The following is a 17,721-nucleotide window of genomic DNA, read 5'->3' as shown; positions in this document are numbered from 1 at the left end:
TTATTACTGGCCAAAAAAAGCATGTCTTATACCAGACGCTAATTCACGCTGCTCTTGGTAGATTGCGTTGGTCATTATGGAAGTGATCCGGCTGCGTTTAGTAAACCCGGCCCTAAATGTTAAACTACAGGAGATCGGTTGAGTGCTAGACAGTATTGGTGTGTAAAATTATCCAATATTAAACCTCACTGGACCTATTAACAGTTTTTAAGTTTTTAAAACAAAAGTAACAGTGGATTAATTTTACAGCCATTTCAATAATGCAATTAGGATTTTATTGGTAATCTGAAGATAAATTAGTGTTATATAAGCACCCAAGAATATTTAGAAGTCTACAATGACAGTTTGTTAAATAGGTATCATATAAGCACATTTTAGTGGATGTATTGAACCATTTAAGGGTGCTGTCAGATGTACTTTACCACGGTCAGTAGGACTCTTCACTTTACTTGCTTGACCCCGTTACAAGTAGTATTTGTGTCATAAATTACAACGTGATTGTTTAAACATGCTGTATGTGTAATTTCCAAGACTTGAGGGCCAGTAAACATGATTGTCTGCCAGTTGAACTTGTTTTGTTTAGATAAGTGAACATTGACTAATTGACAGGATGTGTTCAGTGTTTGCTGTATGCAAGCCTCTCAAAATCCAAGATTCTCCTTTAGTGGTACTCATCTAAATCTTTGTGTTTTGTTTTCACTCCAGGGAAAAAGAAGTCCAAATTCCAGACGTTCAAGAACTTTTTTGTGAAGAAAAAGAGGAAGGAAAGTCCTGCTCCATCGGGTGAGAGTGGCTTGAAGGCCAGTCAGTCGAGTGATGATGTCAACACCTCCGAGCCAACCATCAGTCACGCTAACAGCGACAATGACCGGGGGTGAGGGAATAAAGTCATTATTATACTTCTCCATTTCTAATATTTGTATTACTATCTGTTTTCATCACATGCTATATACAGTATTAAACATTACCAATGATATGACATTTAAACATCACTATCTTTCATTCAAAGATCCAAGATCAACTTGGGAAACAAAGCCATGTCACATGATAGTGTCTTCGTTTCTGATTCGCCCTTATCAGAGACAAATGAGGGTCTGGGGGCGTCCCAGGACAACATTCATGGGAAAGTGAAATCTTTACAGGTATTCAGAGGCTGTTATGATTTATTCAATTATGAACCGTAGGCATGTCGGGATTATTGATTTAAAGGGGTCATGACATGGATTTTTTTTTTATTTTTCGTGTACAAAACAATCTGCAGTCAAATCCTCTGAACAAACATATAATCCTCCGACTCGATCAGGGACGCCATTAAAAATAAACCATCCACTTGTTTCAGTCGCTGGGATCCTTCTGAATCTATAAAGAAAAGAGCAAATGAGCTGTTCAAACTGGACATGTCAAAGCGAACAATCCTTTATGCTTCTATTCACTCTTCCTTTTGTCCTCTTGTCGGCAGACTCAAGCGCGTGAGTGAAGTCAGTGAGCATATGTATACTGTATCCAGTGTAGACAGCGTCAGTGATTATAATGGGGTTTATTTGCGTTTGACGCAACGTGGCGCTCACGTTCAGTGTAGGCAAGTGTCAGCCGTTAAATGACTGAAAGCCAGTGGGCCTATGGTGTGATGATGTAAATCTATTTGTCGAAGTCTTGTTCTGGAGACAGTCATATGCAAATGTGAACAAGAACAAATGTGAGGCTCGACTTGATTTTGTCCATGGGGAATTGGTTGGATGGTTGTGGTTTGCTATTGGTGGGTCTCATGTGAGTGACAGATTGTCCCACCCTCACGCCAGTTGATGCAAGAGGGAGGGGAAGTCATTTTGATTAAAGATTATGAGGACACATGATGTGCAGGGATAAATCAATTATAATATATACTGCAATATTCCATAAAAATTAAAATGGTAAATTTAGACTTCATGGTGACTTTCAGGCTGTTTGTGGCATATGTGTCCTCAGAGGGAATGTATAAGCATAGTCACTTTCCTGTCCTCTTTCTTTAATGAGTATTAGTGATGGCAGTTGACTGGACTTGGTATAAAATTAGCAAGTCTAAGCCTCAAGACACAGAGCCTGAGATTTTCACTGTTGACATTTTGCCACCAGCCCAATCTAGGCAGCAAGGATCATCATCAATGTCACTGAAAGACATTGAGACATTCAAATGTGTACATGATGTTCAGTTAATCTTAATTGTAAGTGTATTTAAATCATCAATAATGTATCAGCATTTGAAATAGTCACCAGGTGCCCACAAAAATGCGCTTGTCTCGTCTGTGTCTTGGCAATGATTAAATGCTACTTAGCGTAGCCTTCTTAATGCGGTTAGCTTATTACCCGTAGACATTCCGGATAGGCACTTTGTCATGAGCCAGACATGAGAGTATCTCAGCAATGAAAGTTACCAGTCCATTAAGAAAGGAATCAACATTTCACCCACTGTTTGAAAGAAGCAGATCATCTGTGAATAGCTGAGACTGGGCTGAAAGAATTTCTCCGAGGTGTTTGAATGCACTGGCTTTTAGTCTTGATTTAAAAAAAAAAAAAAACATTTCTCTAATTTTTATTAAAGAACAGTTCAGACAAAACGTTACGGTTTGAACATTACGGTTTAAAAGGTTTGGGTCGGTAAAATGTATAAATGTTTTTGAAAGAGAACATTATCTCTTATGCTCACCAACGCTGCATTTATTTGATCAAAAATATAGTAAAAACAGTAATAATATGAAATATTATTACAATTTAAAACAACTATTCCTGTGATGCAAAGCTGAATTTTCAGCATCATTACTCCAGTCTTCAGTGTCACATGATCCTTCAGAAATAATTCTCATATGATGATTTGATGATCAAAAAAAAAATCGTATTATTATCGATGTTGACAACAGTTGTGCTGCTTAATTTTTTTGTGGAAACTGATACATTTTATTTTTTTCAGGATATTTTGATGAATAGAAAGTTCCAAAGAACATTATACATGTCTTTACCGTCTCTTTTGATAAATTTGATGCATCCTTGCTGAATAATAGTATTAATTTATATAAAAACAATCACTATCACAAGTTTTTGAACATTAGTGTATACTCATTCCCATGTCAACACATTAATTTACAATATACTGCTGCTGCGTAGTAGGAGTGGTATAGTTTGATTAATCTGTTTGAAGAGTTATTGATGCTTGATGTTCTGTCCCGTCTGTAGCTGCAGCTGAAACATGCGATTTGTCTGGGCTCGCCACCATCACTCCTCTGCGGGAGGAAAGGAGAGGACGCGGCGGCTTTTTCTTCTGATGATGGTCTTCCCTGCAGCCCACAGGACTATTCCAGCCTCCACACTGTGCTGACCACACCTCTTCACACGGTACTCCTCTCTGCACAGTTTGACACTCATGCATTCCTATAGCACTGATTTGTGAAATGCCTAAAATGCCGAAATGTGTCACACAAACAAATGATCAGAAACCTTGTTAAAAATAAACTTCAGTCACTCGTTTCTAATGTCGAGATCCTTCAGAAGGATCTGCAGAGAACAGCAATACAGGTTTGACAGACTTTGACACGTTTTACTTGTATTATTAGTTGTACTGGTGTTTTTAAAGGCCCCCTGAAATCGTAATTTAAGTTTTTTAGCTTTTAGTATGAAAATGTTAACCTTAAGGTTATGAAAAAGCTGGTGTGTTCCAAAACGACAAAATTCGCATTTAGGAGATATAAGCATTCAAAACTTACAGTCTCTCACTAAATGGATGACAGATTTTTGTCAGCTTCTCATCACATCTTCTGTCCAATCAAATGCTCTCTAGAATCTAAAGCTCCGCCCCCTATGCTATAAATACCACCTGGTGAAAGCAACGGTTGACACGTCACAGAGCAATATGGGTTTCAAACCCTCGAGTTTTATTCCTTTTTCCAACTGTACGTTGGTTAAGAATGATATGGCTAGAATTTATGCACACCTCTACTATTGAATCCAACATATCTTCAGCCCTCGGTTCCCTTCAATGGTGCTGTCAAGTACGACTTGCAGTCTGTGATTTAAACTAAATGCTATTGGCTATATGAAAAGGGGGAGGAGCCATTCAATATGCCCCGCCTTAGCTTCCTGTTTTAGTGGAAATTATGTCAACGCATCACACAAAGCTGCGCGTTCCAAGGCATTTCAGTGGGCCTTTAAATAAAAATATCTATCCTACCTCCTTATTAGCTCACCCTGAATGACATACTCTTTTTTTTCTCTGAGAAATAAGTTTTGAAAGCATGTTTTCATAGTTTGAATGGCTTTTCCATATGAAAAGACATTTTGGAAATTTTCATTCCTGGGGATGAAAACCACACCTATTATGCTTCTTTTGATCGTACCTTTCCTTTAATGTGTAACATTGCTGCTTGTAAATCAAAGAGAGTGAATCTCTCCAAAAGAAAACACTCGCCTGAAACGCCTTGTTTGTAGTCCTGCCATTATTTCTGTGTCTAAAGAAACAGGAGTGTTTCAGGCAGAGGGTGAAAAGAGGTGCTGCAGCAAAAGTACATTATGAGAAAAATTTGGTTATAAACTTCAAATCATGTGAATATATTCTAGCAGAACCCACAAATCTAATTATGAACTTGTAAATGAGCATGTTATGGGGGCTTTAAGTAATTTATTTGCTGCCAGTACTGGTTATTTATAACATCCAGGGGTTTTTTTCACACAGATTTTGAAGCCGTTTTCTCATAACCAGGGTTTACTTTCATCACCGAATCGAACCATATAGAAAGTCAAGTAATGAGACGCACTGTGATGAGCGTGTTCTGCAAGCGTGGCTATTTTTGGCTCTGTGAAAAGCGTGTAAGAGCCTCAGACATCACTAGGCATGATTGAAAAGACATGAAGCTCCCTGCTGCGTTCTGTAACAGGATTAGGTGCCGTGCCGTTCCCCTCTCTGTACCTGAAATCTCTTCAGAGATGTACACAGTCCCTGTCCTCACCTTCCCCGAAACTCAGCCCAACAGAGACCAAAGCTGCTCTTTAATTTAGAAAATCTTGTTTCGTTGGGAGGAATGTTTGATCAGCTGCAACCTAAATATTTTAGTCCTGACTATCAGACCATTAAAACTGTATATCAGGCAAGCATATTGCTGTGATACTGATTAAATATCAAAGTCATTTTATTAAGGAAAACATGGTTTATGTCAAACATTCAAACAGGAAATGATTGTAATATGTCTCTATATCATTGCAGTCGGTGGATTTGACCCAGAGTTCCTTGAGCATGGAGGCATCAGACAGTGACGATGATCAGGTGACACATGCAGCACACATGGATCACTTAACCCTTCATATACCAAATAAAGGAAACGCCTGGATGGTCTGTGAATGACTTTTAGCTTGTATTAAAGAGATAGTTCACCCAAAAATTTAAATTCTGTCATTTCTGTCATGACATTCATTCATCTTCGCAACACAAATGAGATATTTCTGTCCCAAATATGGTAAACTGAAATTCAACCTCAGGCTCTCAAGTGTCAAACAAGCACATTTGATTAGCCGATTTCCATATTTGATGTGCTCTATGTATGTGTGCTCATCAATTATGAAGAGCATGAGACCGTGACATAAACCACACAAAATCAGTTTAGAGCAATCAGAATGAAACGGATTTCCAGAAATGCAATTTGAATAGGATTTCAAACCACATATGAATCGGATTTGCACAAAAATCGGAAATGGATTGAAAGTCAGATCAAGTCTCAAGACCAAAAATGGATGGGTCAGATAAGAGAGACATCCAGATGTAAACACACACTTTTGTTAGTAGTACTTTTTCAAATCAGTAGCTTGACTGTGTTTTATTAAAGCTACACTGTGTAGGATTTTCCCCCATCCAGCGGTGAAATTGTATATGACTACCAGCTGAATATTACTTTCTAGCCCCTCTCATTCCGAGGGCGTTTTAACTCCTACGGTGGCCGTATTATTTCAAATCTGCTGGCAATTCACGGTGCCACTGAATGTAAAAACGCGAAGGGCGAAGCTTGAATTTCCAGGTATGTCCCTCTTTGGCTAATGTATTTTCAAGATGGAGGCGCAACATGGCTGCCGCCATTCGAGCGGCTCGCTCGTATGTATTGGTAGATTTTACACTTACGAGAATACTTGATTAGTTGGTAGAAGTAATTACACATTAATGAGCACATATCATTTTGAAAGAACAAAGTGTTTTTTGCTGAGAATCAACTTTAAAAATTACACAGCGTAGCTTTAACAAAGTTTGGGAGGAACACGTTCAAATGATCTATCCAATCAGCTTGAGAGGAGACATATATAAACGCAGCCGGCTCACCTATGATCCTCGACAGTTTTCAGCATCCCACCGCCACCCCGAATCCTCACTCTTGGCTGAATCTTATCCCAGCTAGGGATACGGGGTGGGGGAGTACTCTGGGTTCTGGCCAAAATACCAAGCTCTGAGCCCTCTCCTCGGACAGCACGCCAAATACGCATACTGTTTTACTGTTACATCTGTGAACTCAAGAATGGCCTGTTGCTTAATTTTCTGAGAAATGGTTTCGAATTATTTGTTTGCCGGTGTCATTTAATATTCGTGCATTTAAATGGGACTTGGTTTTCCAAGTAATGTTTTGAATCACTGGGATGCAGACGCTTGACATGTTTGGAATGTACCCATAAAGTCCAGCACTGGAGAGAGCCGTACTTACCCTGAGAACGTGCTTATCTGCTGTTGTTTTGGCTAGTTAGGATAGTGTAGAACTTGCTTAACTAAGTGTTGTGTTATCAGTGGTATTTACAGATACTGACATGTATTCTGAACAAGTACTTTCACAGTCAAAGGTAGTTGACAGGAGACGGATTGTATCTAGTAGTAAGCTGCATTTGAATTTCAAATAAATAGACACGCATCTCACCAGCAACTATCCAAGACTGATCCAAAACAATCTCAAACCACTGAAAAACATGCACTTTTGGATTTGTCTTGTTGCCAGGGCTTAAAATAGCTGTCATGTGTTTGTGTCATGCAATGCTCTGAGCTGGACCAGAGGCTGTTTTGAGAAATTGGGTTTTGGGAAATATAATCCTAGTTGGATATTCTTTCTAAATGGGAATTCATTTTTGCCAGCTATAAGATCTGCTGATGCATGTTACTGTATATATACAGTTCAAAAGTTTGGGGTCGGTAAGCTTTTTTAAATGTTCTTGAAAAAAGTATTTTATGCTCACCAAGGCTGCATGCAAATCTGAATTTTAATATGCTGATTTGCTGTTATCAATGTTGAAAACAGTTGTGCTGCTTAATATTTTTGTGGATAACAAGAATCTCGTATTAATAGAGAGTTCAAAAGTACAGCATTTATTTAAAATAGAGATGTTTTATAACTTTATAACTCTCGCTTTGAATCGATTTAATGCATTGTTGCTGAATAAAAGCATTATGTTCTTTTTTTTTTAAGTGCGGCGAACAAATACTATTGAATGAATAGCTTAGGAGCAATGCAGGATGGGACGCCTGAGATGTCACTATAAAAAAAAACGATTTTCTCTTTCTGGATAATAAACTGTTTCTATTTTCAAATTGTCTAGTAAAATAAAATTAATGAAAAAAGTGTTCCTTACATTACAGCAATTTTTCTGATTTTCTATATTAAACGTTTTGCATTTATTGTCACCCAGCTCTCTAGATATTATATGAGCATTGGCCATTAAACACCCTAATTAGTCGATCTCTACTAAAAGTTCAGCGCATTAGCATTATTGAGTCCTGCCTGTCCATTTCGGGGTCACGAGTGAAGGCGGCGTGTGGTCTGAAAGGCATTCCAGCGGTTCACCCTCGCAGCCTGGCTGTCTGCTGGAAATGGGATATTCCAGCAATCTGGGTCAAAACGGCTGCCAAGCTGGACCTGAGCACTGCACAAACACACTGCTGTCTCACATTCACACCAATCCCTAACACAGTGCGCTGTAAAAACCTCGTTAATGCATGTTTTTCCACCTGCAATAATGTTCATAAATGTTGATGCCCTTATTTTGAAAAGAAAATTGATGTTATATTTTTCTGGTTTTAAAGGTTTTATGTTGCCACAGAGTTGCTTTGAACATCAGTATGAAACTATCCATGAAACCTTCCTTCAATAGGATAATTATAGTTATTATATAACTAAAGCTTAAACCATAAAAAAAAATTGTACTTGAAATAAAAATATCAGCTAGTTCCCAAGGAAACATTTCCTATTTTCATTCAGGGGACGTTTGCAGGACAACGATGTGCTAAAAACGGAAAAGGTTTTCCCTTTGTTTTTCGTGCACAGAAGACAACATTGTCAAAAAGATCCTCGAAAATGATTAAAAACACTGTACAGGGTGGGCCATTTATATGGATACACTGTAATAACATGGGAATGGTTGGTGATATTAAAGTCCTGTTTGTGGCACATTAGTATATGTGAGGGGGCAAACTCCTCAAGATGGGTGGTGACCATGGTGGCCATTTAGAAGTCGGCCATCTTGGATACAACTTTTGTTTTTTCAATAGGAAGAGGGCCATGTGACACATCAAACTTATTGGTAATGTCACAAGAAAAACAATGGTGTGCTTGGTTTCAACGTAACTTTATTCGTTCATGAGTTATTTACAAGTTTCTGACCACTTATAAAATGTGTTCAATGTGCTGCCCATTGTGTTGGATTGTCAATGCAACCCTGTTCTCCCACTCTTCACACACTGATAGCAACACCGCAGGAGAAATGCCAGCACAGGCATCCAGTATCCGTAGTTTCAGGTGCTGCACATCTCGTATCTTCACACCATAGACAATTGCCTTCAGATGACCCCAAAGATAAAAGTCTAAGGGGGTCAGATCGGGAGACCTTGGGGGCCATTCAGTGTGTGAAGAGTGGGAGAACAGGGTTGCATTGACAATATGCCCTCACATATACTAATGTGCCACAAACAGGACTTTAATATCACCAACCATTCCCATGTTATTACGGTGTATCCATATAAATGGCCCACCCTGTATTATGCTGCCAGGCCAGTAGTTGCCACTTTATAAAGACCACGCATGCATGCACATAATGTCACTGTTTTCACTAATTCACGTTTTTGTAGTTTACACGGAGATGATAACTTATCGGAAATCTAAAGGAGTATTTAGAAACTGGCACTTGTTTTCAGAAGTTTGCAATGTATAGGTGGTTTGAAACACATCTAATGATACTAAAATAACACTGGTCTTCAAAGGTAAGGAATCGCAACAGTGCCGACATAACCTACTGTTGTTTCTGCTGGAGAAGCTTTTGTTTGCGTTTCATTCAGAGAGGAAATAGCTGAGGACAATCATCATAATTGGTCATGATGAGTCGGCTGTGGTGAGGTGGCGGTGGGATCTGTTTTTATTATGGTTCATGCTCTATGTGTGGGTGACCTTGCACAAGAGTTGCCTCTGCTACCATGATGCCACTCTGGTTTGCTGGCGGTTAAGAGTAGGAAGGAAATACTTTGAATATGACCATCTATTTAAAATCGCAGGCCACATATGGAGGTTTTGGTGGGAAGTGGTTTGAAAGAACTTGTAGCTGTAAACAAATCAGTTGTGGAATGTAACCGTAATTTAGATTTATCAATGTCTGTCTTCTTTGTCTGTCGTATAAAGATGTCTTACGAAGCTTCTTCGAGACCCGCCACCCCTCAGGCGTCCGTCCTCGTGGACTTCAGTCTTCCCGCCAGCTCCGTGTCCTGCTTAGACAGCTCAGCTGCCCGTCACCGCATCGCCGTCAAAGCCAACGCTCGTGCCAAGAGAAAACCTGCCAGCGTAAGATTCTTCACATTAAACATTGATGCTCTTCCATTATTTATGGTGGCCCATCATGTCAGGCCAACGAGCTGTTAGTGATGTTTTATTCTGGTGTAAGATGTCTTTTTTTTAACATTGAAAGAATAGTTCATCCAAAATGCTTAATTCTGTCATCAGTTTGTGTTAGTGGTTGAACTGTGTGCGCTTCTTTATGTTTAGAGGGAGATGCTGGACAAGAGAAGAGACCTGAGAGAAAGAGTTCTGCTCAGAGACACGGAGGACAAACTACGGAGTATTGGAAAGGAAGAACGTGAAGGTGTGTTGGGCAAATGTTTGGGCAAATTAAGATTTTTCTTAATGAAGTCTCACCAAGGCTGTATTTATTACATCAACAGAAATATTGTGAGATATTATTACAGTTTAAAATAACTGTTTTCAATTTAATATATTTTAAAATGTGATTTATTCCTGTGATCAACGCTGCATTTTCAGCATCATTACTCTTCAATGTCACATGATCCTTCAGAAATCAGTCTAATATGATGATTAGATGCTCAAGAAACATTATTATCAATTTTGAAAACAGTTGTGCTGCTTAATATTTCTGTGGAAACTGTGATTCACTACCATCCAAAAGTTTGGGGTAAAAAAAAAAAGAAATTAATACATTATAAATGTCTTTACTGGAAGTTTTTTCTTATGAACTTTATATTCATCAAAGAATCCTGGAAAATTTTGTTAAAAATAAAAAATGCACAAAGAAATGTTAAGCAGCAACAACATTTTCAACATTGATATTAACAATCATTATTAATAACTGAGCATCAATAATAATTAAGCAGCAAATCTGCATATTAGAATGATTTCTGAAGGATCATGTGACACTGAAGACTGGAGTAATGATGCTGAAAATGCAGCTTTGATCACAGGAATAAATCACATTTTAAAATATATTCAAATAGAAAACAGTTCTTTGTAGTAATATTTCACTGTTTTTACTGTATTTTTGATCAAATAAATGCAGCCTTGGTGAGTATAAGAGAAACTTCTTTAAAAACATTTGAAACTTTAGAACAGTAGTGAATAGTAATTCAATAATTGTTGTTAGTAGTTCAATAATTGTTACTCTATTGTTCAAATTGGTCTAGATTTGGTGAATGATTCAGACCATGAGTCCTGTGCTTCTGGACTGGAGGATGAGGATGAGGATGAGGAAGAGGAAGTGACTGACTCAAGCCAGTGTCACAAAACCTCTCCAACATCCTCCATCTCAGCAGAGAGCGTCTCTGAAGGAGAAGAACATGTCCCTGCCGAGGATCACGTCCCCAAGTCTGAGCTCCCAGAGTCCTCTTGGGAGAGTACAGTAACACTTGAGCTGCAGGCTGATGACTTCCTGTTGGACACAGGATGTGAGGTCGTTCCTGAGGAGCAGGGGTCATTGCTGGAGGAAGTGTTGAGCTCCCTAAAGAGTCCTCTTGTGTCAGGACTGGCACTGGAGCATGAGAACGTGGCTCTTCAGAGTGAGGTACGACACATTTTCAAGAAGTATTTGTATTCATTTGTATTCATGTTGGATTTATATGGTTTTGAAAAGAAAAACTTGTAAAATTGTAATAAAATGAAATCCTAACATCTTAAATACATGAGTGTACATATTTTAATCATTTTCAAAATAAAAAAATATAGTTTTTTTTTTTTTACAAATATAAATATTATACATTTGAATTCAGTATTATTATAGCATAATATATTGTACAAAATAATATAGTATTTTAATATAGTAATAATAAAATATTATGCCAAACTGCTCAATAAGAAATTCACATTTTTATTTAGGCAGTTGCAGTGTTATTATCATTAACAAAAATTAAAACTATTAAAAAAAATTCTGTTAATTGAAATAAATCTGAAATAAAATAAAATATTATTTTTAGTTGAAAAACTAAACGAAAAGAAGTTTAAGTTCAAGCACTAAAATAAAAATATTTTTTCACTTTAATTAGCAATATTACAAAACAAAAACGAATAAAATGACAAAAGCACATAATGAAATTACAAAAAAATAAACTACAATCAACATGAAAAATATAAAAAATAAAAGCTAATTCAAAATATTGATAAAAATATGAAAACTAAACTAAACAACTAAGCACTGGGCAGTTGTTTCATCATTACATTTTTTTTTACTTTATTCCCCCAAAAAATATGCAAATTGTAAGTTCAAGTCAGTTATGTATGAATAAAATGTTTATGTATTTTTGGTGCTAGGGCTGCACGATTTGGGGAAAATGTCATATTGCGATAATAGAGGTCAATATTGCGATTGCGATATGCGATATAATAAACAAATGGCTTCATGAGTCAACTTGCTTGGTTCTCAAGGAAAATAAATGCACACACAGATTAGTGATAATCTGCCTAAAGAAAAAAAGTTATTTAGTGAGTGTGAGTGTTTTTCTCTGTTCTTTGATTAACTTTAGCGACAGATGTAATTAGTGGCTACTGTGTATGTACTGTCCCTTTAAGAGCAGCCGCTGCTGTCAGAGACGCGGATCTCACACGCGCCTCATTCTTTCACGAGTACAACTCTTCACGTTCATCATAAGACTACTCTTATGTTATGAAGATACTCGACAAAAAGACATTTTGGCATAATTGTGTGTGTTATTGTTCGTTCAAGCTCAAAAGAGAACTGTATTCTGTCATGCTGTTATCAGGGTTTCCGCGGGGTCTTAAAAAGTCTTAAAAAGACTAAAATTCTGAACTTTAAATTTAAGGCCTTAAAAAGTCTTAAAAACGGACAGATTTTCATCCTAGGTCTTAAATTTCATTTAGTTAGGTCTTAAAAAGTGTTTACCCTCGTTCATTTCCACAAACGCTGGCCGCAGAAATTAGAAATTATAAAGTAGCAAAAAAGTTTCGAGTTACAAAGCGGAGCTCTAGCAGGGGTCTCCAACATGTCGCTCACGTGCTACCAGTCGCTCGTGGCTTCATATGAGCTAGCTCGCCAGAGGCCGTTCACATATCGGCCGTTCACTTTTGCGCGCTCAAATTTGTTCAAATGTAGGCGGGCGGCAAGCGCGCTCATAATTGAAGCGACGCGCTTATTTTTTTACCAGGCGCAATGAGATGAAAAAAAAAAAACTAAACTTTTCAGAATGCCACAAACGCACCGCAGGTCATGTGACAGGAACCAACCAATCACCCCTTTCCATAACAACATTAAAAGCTCAGTCAACATGAAGGATGGGGGTGCACCCAAACACTACTAATGTATAAATGTCAGTAATTTATCTTTTTTGACTCATTCTTTTTATAAAAAAAAGATTTAAAGGCTGAAATATGAGGTTTATCTTTGTATAAAACCTTTTTTGTCAAAACTTTATTTGAACTTGTACATGTTAGTAGATAACAAGATACAGTTCCAAGACACTCTTTTAAAATCTGGCCATAATTTTGAATGGTATTTTAATGTTTACGTAAACAAAAAGTGCATATTGATGCTAATCAATTTGTTATTTACTGTTTTTCGACATAAAACTTGTTGAATTGACTTCATTCTGTAGTATTAGTACTTTTTGAACAGGATTCTGTGATAACCGTGATCATTTTGGTCACTTTAAACATCTCATCATTTCCTCTCTAGTTATGATCAACTATGATCAACTAAAATCAACAATAATTGTGTTTTTACAGTATAATATGCAAAAGTACAATTTTCTATTAAAAAAAATCTACCTCTCCCTCTCTCTCACACACACATCAGATAATCCTAGATAGATAGAAGGATAGATAGATAGATACTCTAATGATCCCGAGGTTACTATCTATCTAACTTGGATAATGCGTCGTGTAGGTCTTAAATTTCAATCTTTATGGTCTTAAAATGTCTTAAAAAGGTCTTAAATTTGACTTACTGAAACCTGCAGAAACCCTGTGTTATTAACGCACGATATTAGCGCGAGTCTTATTAGTGTGTGTCACAGTCAGGACATTCACAGGCAGCGCGTTCATTTTGGCATACATGTGTGTTGTTCGTTCTACCGCGATAGAGAACTTGATACTGGTGCGCGTCTATCTGTGGGTCGTGTGTGTGTGTGTCAGGAGGACATTCATTGACAGCGCCTTTTTTGTCTTATCGCGCATGAATGGTTTAAAAGCATTTGCATGAATAAGAGCGGGATCATAACACTAGCCAAAGGATGCCAAAAATTAACAGATGCTGCGTTAACAGCGCTAATTTGTTTATTTAATATAAAATCGCAGCATTTTGCGTCATATAATAATAATATAATTGCGATACGATTAATCGTGCAGCACTATTTGATGCGTAACGTCATTGACCCACATATTAATTTTAACTCGTGAATTGTAACTCTTGTGCTTGTTTTTTGCAGGTGAAAGACATAAACAGTGGGAGTGTGGTTGCTCAGCTTGAAGAAGAAGACCGCAATGATCTTCTCGATCCCTCAAACCCCATAGTGACCACAGAGGAACCGGCTCCTCTGCCTGACTCGCTCCCAGAATCACCTGTGGATTCAGAAGACATCTCAGAGGAGACCACAGAAGAAGAGGAGCTGCTAGAAGAAGAGGAGTCTGCTGATGAAAGCCTCCAAGTGCCTGAAGCTGATGCTGACAAACAAGTGGGCGCGGCCAAAGAGGACCAAGAGTTCTTTGAGTCGCCAAAAGCTTTCGCAGTAAACGTGAAAGAAAGAGACGAAGATGAGGGACGTGAAGATTTTGTTGAAGGAGAAGCTGATTTGGAGAGAGAAACCAAAGACGGTGGAGACGATGTTGAGAAAGACGATGAGGTAGAACCTGAGAAAACCGAGAGCTCTACGAATGATGAACCTCGAGAAGCTGGAGGTCAGAGGCGAGATGAGACTTCAGTTGACGACGGAGAATCAGTGGAAGTCAACGTTGAGAGCGTTTCTGAACCTGATCAGACAGTCAGAGATGATATCTGGAGCTCAACAGAAGCCTCTGAGGTCCTGCTTTCTTCGGCGTCTCCTGCGCTCGAGAGTCCGACTCTCCACTCTCAATTCTCCGATGCTTCAATGTCTCCTCTAGAGCAGGAGGAGGAAGCTGAGTCAAGTGAGCCGGATGTGTCTACAGAGCCTCAGGAAGAGTCTTCAGAAAAACGCGAGGTTGTTTCCGAGCATCAGGATCAGCCAGTTCTCGAGTCGCCCGCAGGAGAACCATGGAGCAGCGCTGAAGGTCGACCTCGCTTCACCATCACCCCTGCCTGGCAAAGGTCACTGTCTTCTGGAGGAACCCAAGAGCAGACTCTAGAGACTAATGCTTCATCTCCTCAGACGTATGAACTCTGCACTCCCGTAAAAGAGGAACCACCCGTGGCAGATGGAGGTCAAAGTTCCCCGTCGCTTCCCATGCAGAGAGAGACGAGCCCGGAGAACCCGTTTGGTGTGCGCTTGAGGAAGACTCCCGTCCTGCACCGTTATGGTTTAGATGGAGAATCATCTTCAGGGGCACAGGAGACGCCTGATCAGGACCAGAACGCCAGGAAGCCCGTCTTGCCAAAGAAGCCTGATCTGATCGTGGACGCTGTGATGTCGGCCAGGAAAATCCCAGGTAAAATCCCATTCTTAAAAAGCTGATTGTTTTTACAAAAAATACATGTAAATCTTCAAAAAAAAGATCAATTTACTTAAGTTGCAAAATTAAATGAAATATTTTTTTTCATCATTTATAAGCGATTCTACATTTTGTTAAATCCCGTCATTAAAAAATCTTATTGTTACTTTTCTGTAAATTAAATTTGTATTTTAAAAAATACATTTATTTTTATTTAATTTTACAACTGAAGTAAATTTATCATTTAGATATCGATATTTTTATTGGAAAACGTGACTTGTTATAATGATTATTACATTTAATTAATATTTATTATTATATATATTTTACATTGCAATATACATTGAAAAATCTGTAATGCTGCTTTATAGTTAATTCAGTTTAGAAAATGTTTTTCTTTGTGTTCCTTTGGTATTTATTTGCAGGCACAAATTTCAATAATCAACAACAACTTAACATTTTCAATACATTTAACTTGCATAACTTGACATAAATAAATAAGATTATAAAGAATATCGGGGATGACTTTTGGGCCGGATTTGACTAGATCTTGAAAAATTAGACTAGATCATTATTTTTCTCTTCCATTTTATGTCATAAAATAAAATGGCGGTTGATATTTTCTTCGGTCCTGTTCAGATGCGGTGGGCAGGACGTCCGCCGGTAGCTGTGAGTCTCCGAGCTGGATCTCTGTGGCCAGACAGAAGCAGAAGAACTTCATGGAGATCTCAGCTGAGAAACTTCCCTCACAGGTGTGTTTCACGGAATCAACAGAAATGTGTCATGGACAGTCTTTCCCGGTTCTCAAGGAAGTGCTTGAAAACTGTCTTAGCGTTACGAAACAACAGGACAATCACATTCACACACACATCCTACTGCAGCTTGGGAAAATACAGTGTCCTGTGACGTTTTAATGAAGTGAATCAAGCTCTGTTCCTGATATCTGATATTTTCAGATACAGATGTAATCTATAGGGTTTGTATTGAACATCCCTTTCAAAGTTTCATGGACATTTTTTCCTTCATGGCTCTTTTGTTCATCTCTGAAATACTGTTTATTTTCACTTATATTTAATATGCATCCACTTGTTTTCAGGGGGATGACAAGACACCGGATTCACCGCCCAGTTTATCAAATCCAGTCACCAAAGAGCCACTAGCACAGCCATGTTCACCTTTACAAGGTAATAATCTGTCCATTAGTATCAGCAAAGCTTTTCTGGATTTAGGTTTGTTCTGTTGGGTCTGAAATGTGCAGCGACCTGCAAAAGTTACAGAATATGGGTTTAATCTCTTAATAGCATGAGGTTGTGTTGTAATCTTCGGGTGAAAAGGGAAACTATATCGATAAATGTCTGCCCCCTCGTGGATATTTATTGCAACTGAATTAAGCGTGAAAAAAAAAAAAAAAAAATAACAAGTCCGAAAAAAAGTAACTGAACCCTTAGACTAAATATTTATTTTAAAAACAGGCATATATATATATATATATATATATATATATATACCATGGTCTGGGTGAATACTCGATTCTGATTGGCTGCAGGGTGTCCATTAAAAAGTGATAGAGGACACCTAGTAAATAAACCGTCAGGCGTAACCAGGGAAACCAAGTTATTGTTTGTAAAAACTTTAGATTTCGATTGTAAAACTAATTAAAATATAAACTAATGTTTTAAAAATGTGTTATTTGGCAAGTGACCATGGTATAAGCGGGTTAATGCCCTTCGAGGTGTCCATTGTTGTCAGGTATTAATGGACTTCGGCGGAGGCAACCCTCCGCGGTTCACGCCTCGCAATCGTCATATATATATTTACACACACAATACACTATATATATATATATATATATATATATATATATATATATATATATATATATATATATATATATATATATATATATATATATATATATATATATATATATATATATCTAAAGAAAAAAAGTTTGTATGGGTTTTTTCTTGTTGCGTACACGATACATCAGGCTTTTATTACCTACACTTTGATGTAATGAGAATATGGAGCTCATATTTGAGGAGGAAAAACACCTCAATTTGATTCAGAGGCCCAAAGTTGAGCCAGAATTTGTTTCAGATATTATTTATTTAACCGAAAAGTATGATGCAATTCTGATAGCTTGTAATGTAACTCAATGAGATCTTTATAACTATATAGCAGACCACTTACTTAAAATGCATATAAATATCATGTCTCACTCTTATCTCTCAATGATATGTCTTAGTAATATTTAAATGCTTAGTTTAATGATCTGTAGTTTTAATTCTGGGAGGCAAAGCATTAAATGTTAACAGAAAAATAACAATCG

General features: G+C 37.7%; 1 protein-coding gene across 8 annotated transcripts in view; it reads left to right on the top strand.

The window, feature by feature from the left end:
- Positions 1 to 17,721, top strand: part of LOC308700934 (uncharacterized protein) — a 52,708-nt gene that overhangs the window by 33,528 nt on the left and 1,459 nt on the right. For 5 of the 8 annotated variants that reach the window (XM_081382849.1, XM_081382846.1, XM_081382847.1 and 2 more), the window contains 10 exons: positions 706 to 874; positions 1,010 to 1,142; positions 3,208 to 3,366; positions 5,228 to 5,287; positions 9,654 to 9,812; positions 10,014 to 10,110; positions 10,943 to 11,319; positions 14,192 to 15,386; positions 16,029 to 16,141; positions 16,486 to 16,573. In XM_081382849.1, the coding sequence (XP_081238975.1) occupies positions 706 to 874; positions 1,010 to 1,142; positions 3,208 to 3,366; positions 5,228 to 5,287; positions 9,654 to 9,812; positions 10,014 to 10,110; positions 10,943 to 11,319; positions 14,192 to 15,386; positions 16,029 to 16,141; positions 16,486 to 16,573 (2,550 nt within the window). The remainder of the gene's footprint in view (positions 1 to 705; positions 875 to 1,009; positions 1,143 to 3,207; positions 3,367 to 5,227; positions 5,288 to 9,653; positions 9,813 to 10,013; positions 10,111 to 10,942; positions 11,320 to 14,191; positions 15,387 to 16,028; positions 16,142 to 16,485; positions 16,574 to 17,721) is intronic. The other 3 variants (XM_081382852.1, XM_081382851.1, XM_081382848.1) reach the window with 1 other exon arrangement.

This window comes from Scardinius erythrophthalmus, assembly GCF_964197995.2.
Source record: "Scardinius erythrophthalmus genome assembly, chromosome: 13".
In the NCBI taxonomy this organism is placed as follows: Eukaryota; Metazoa; Chordata; class Actinopteri; order Cypriniformes; family Leuciscidae; genus Scardinius; species Scardinius erythrophthalmus.
Note: the sequence above shows the minus strand (reverse complement) of the source record. Positions and strands in the feature narration are given on the sequence as shown.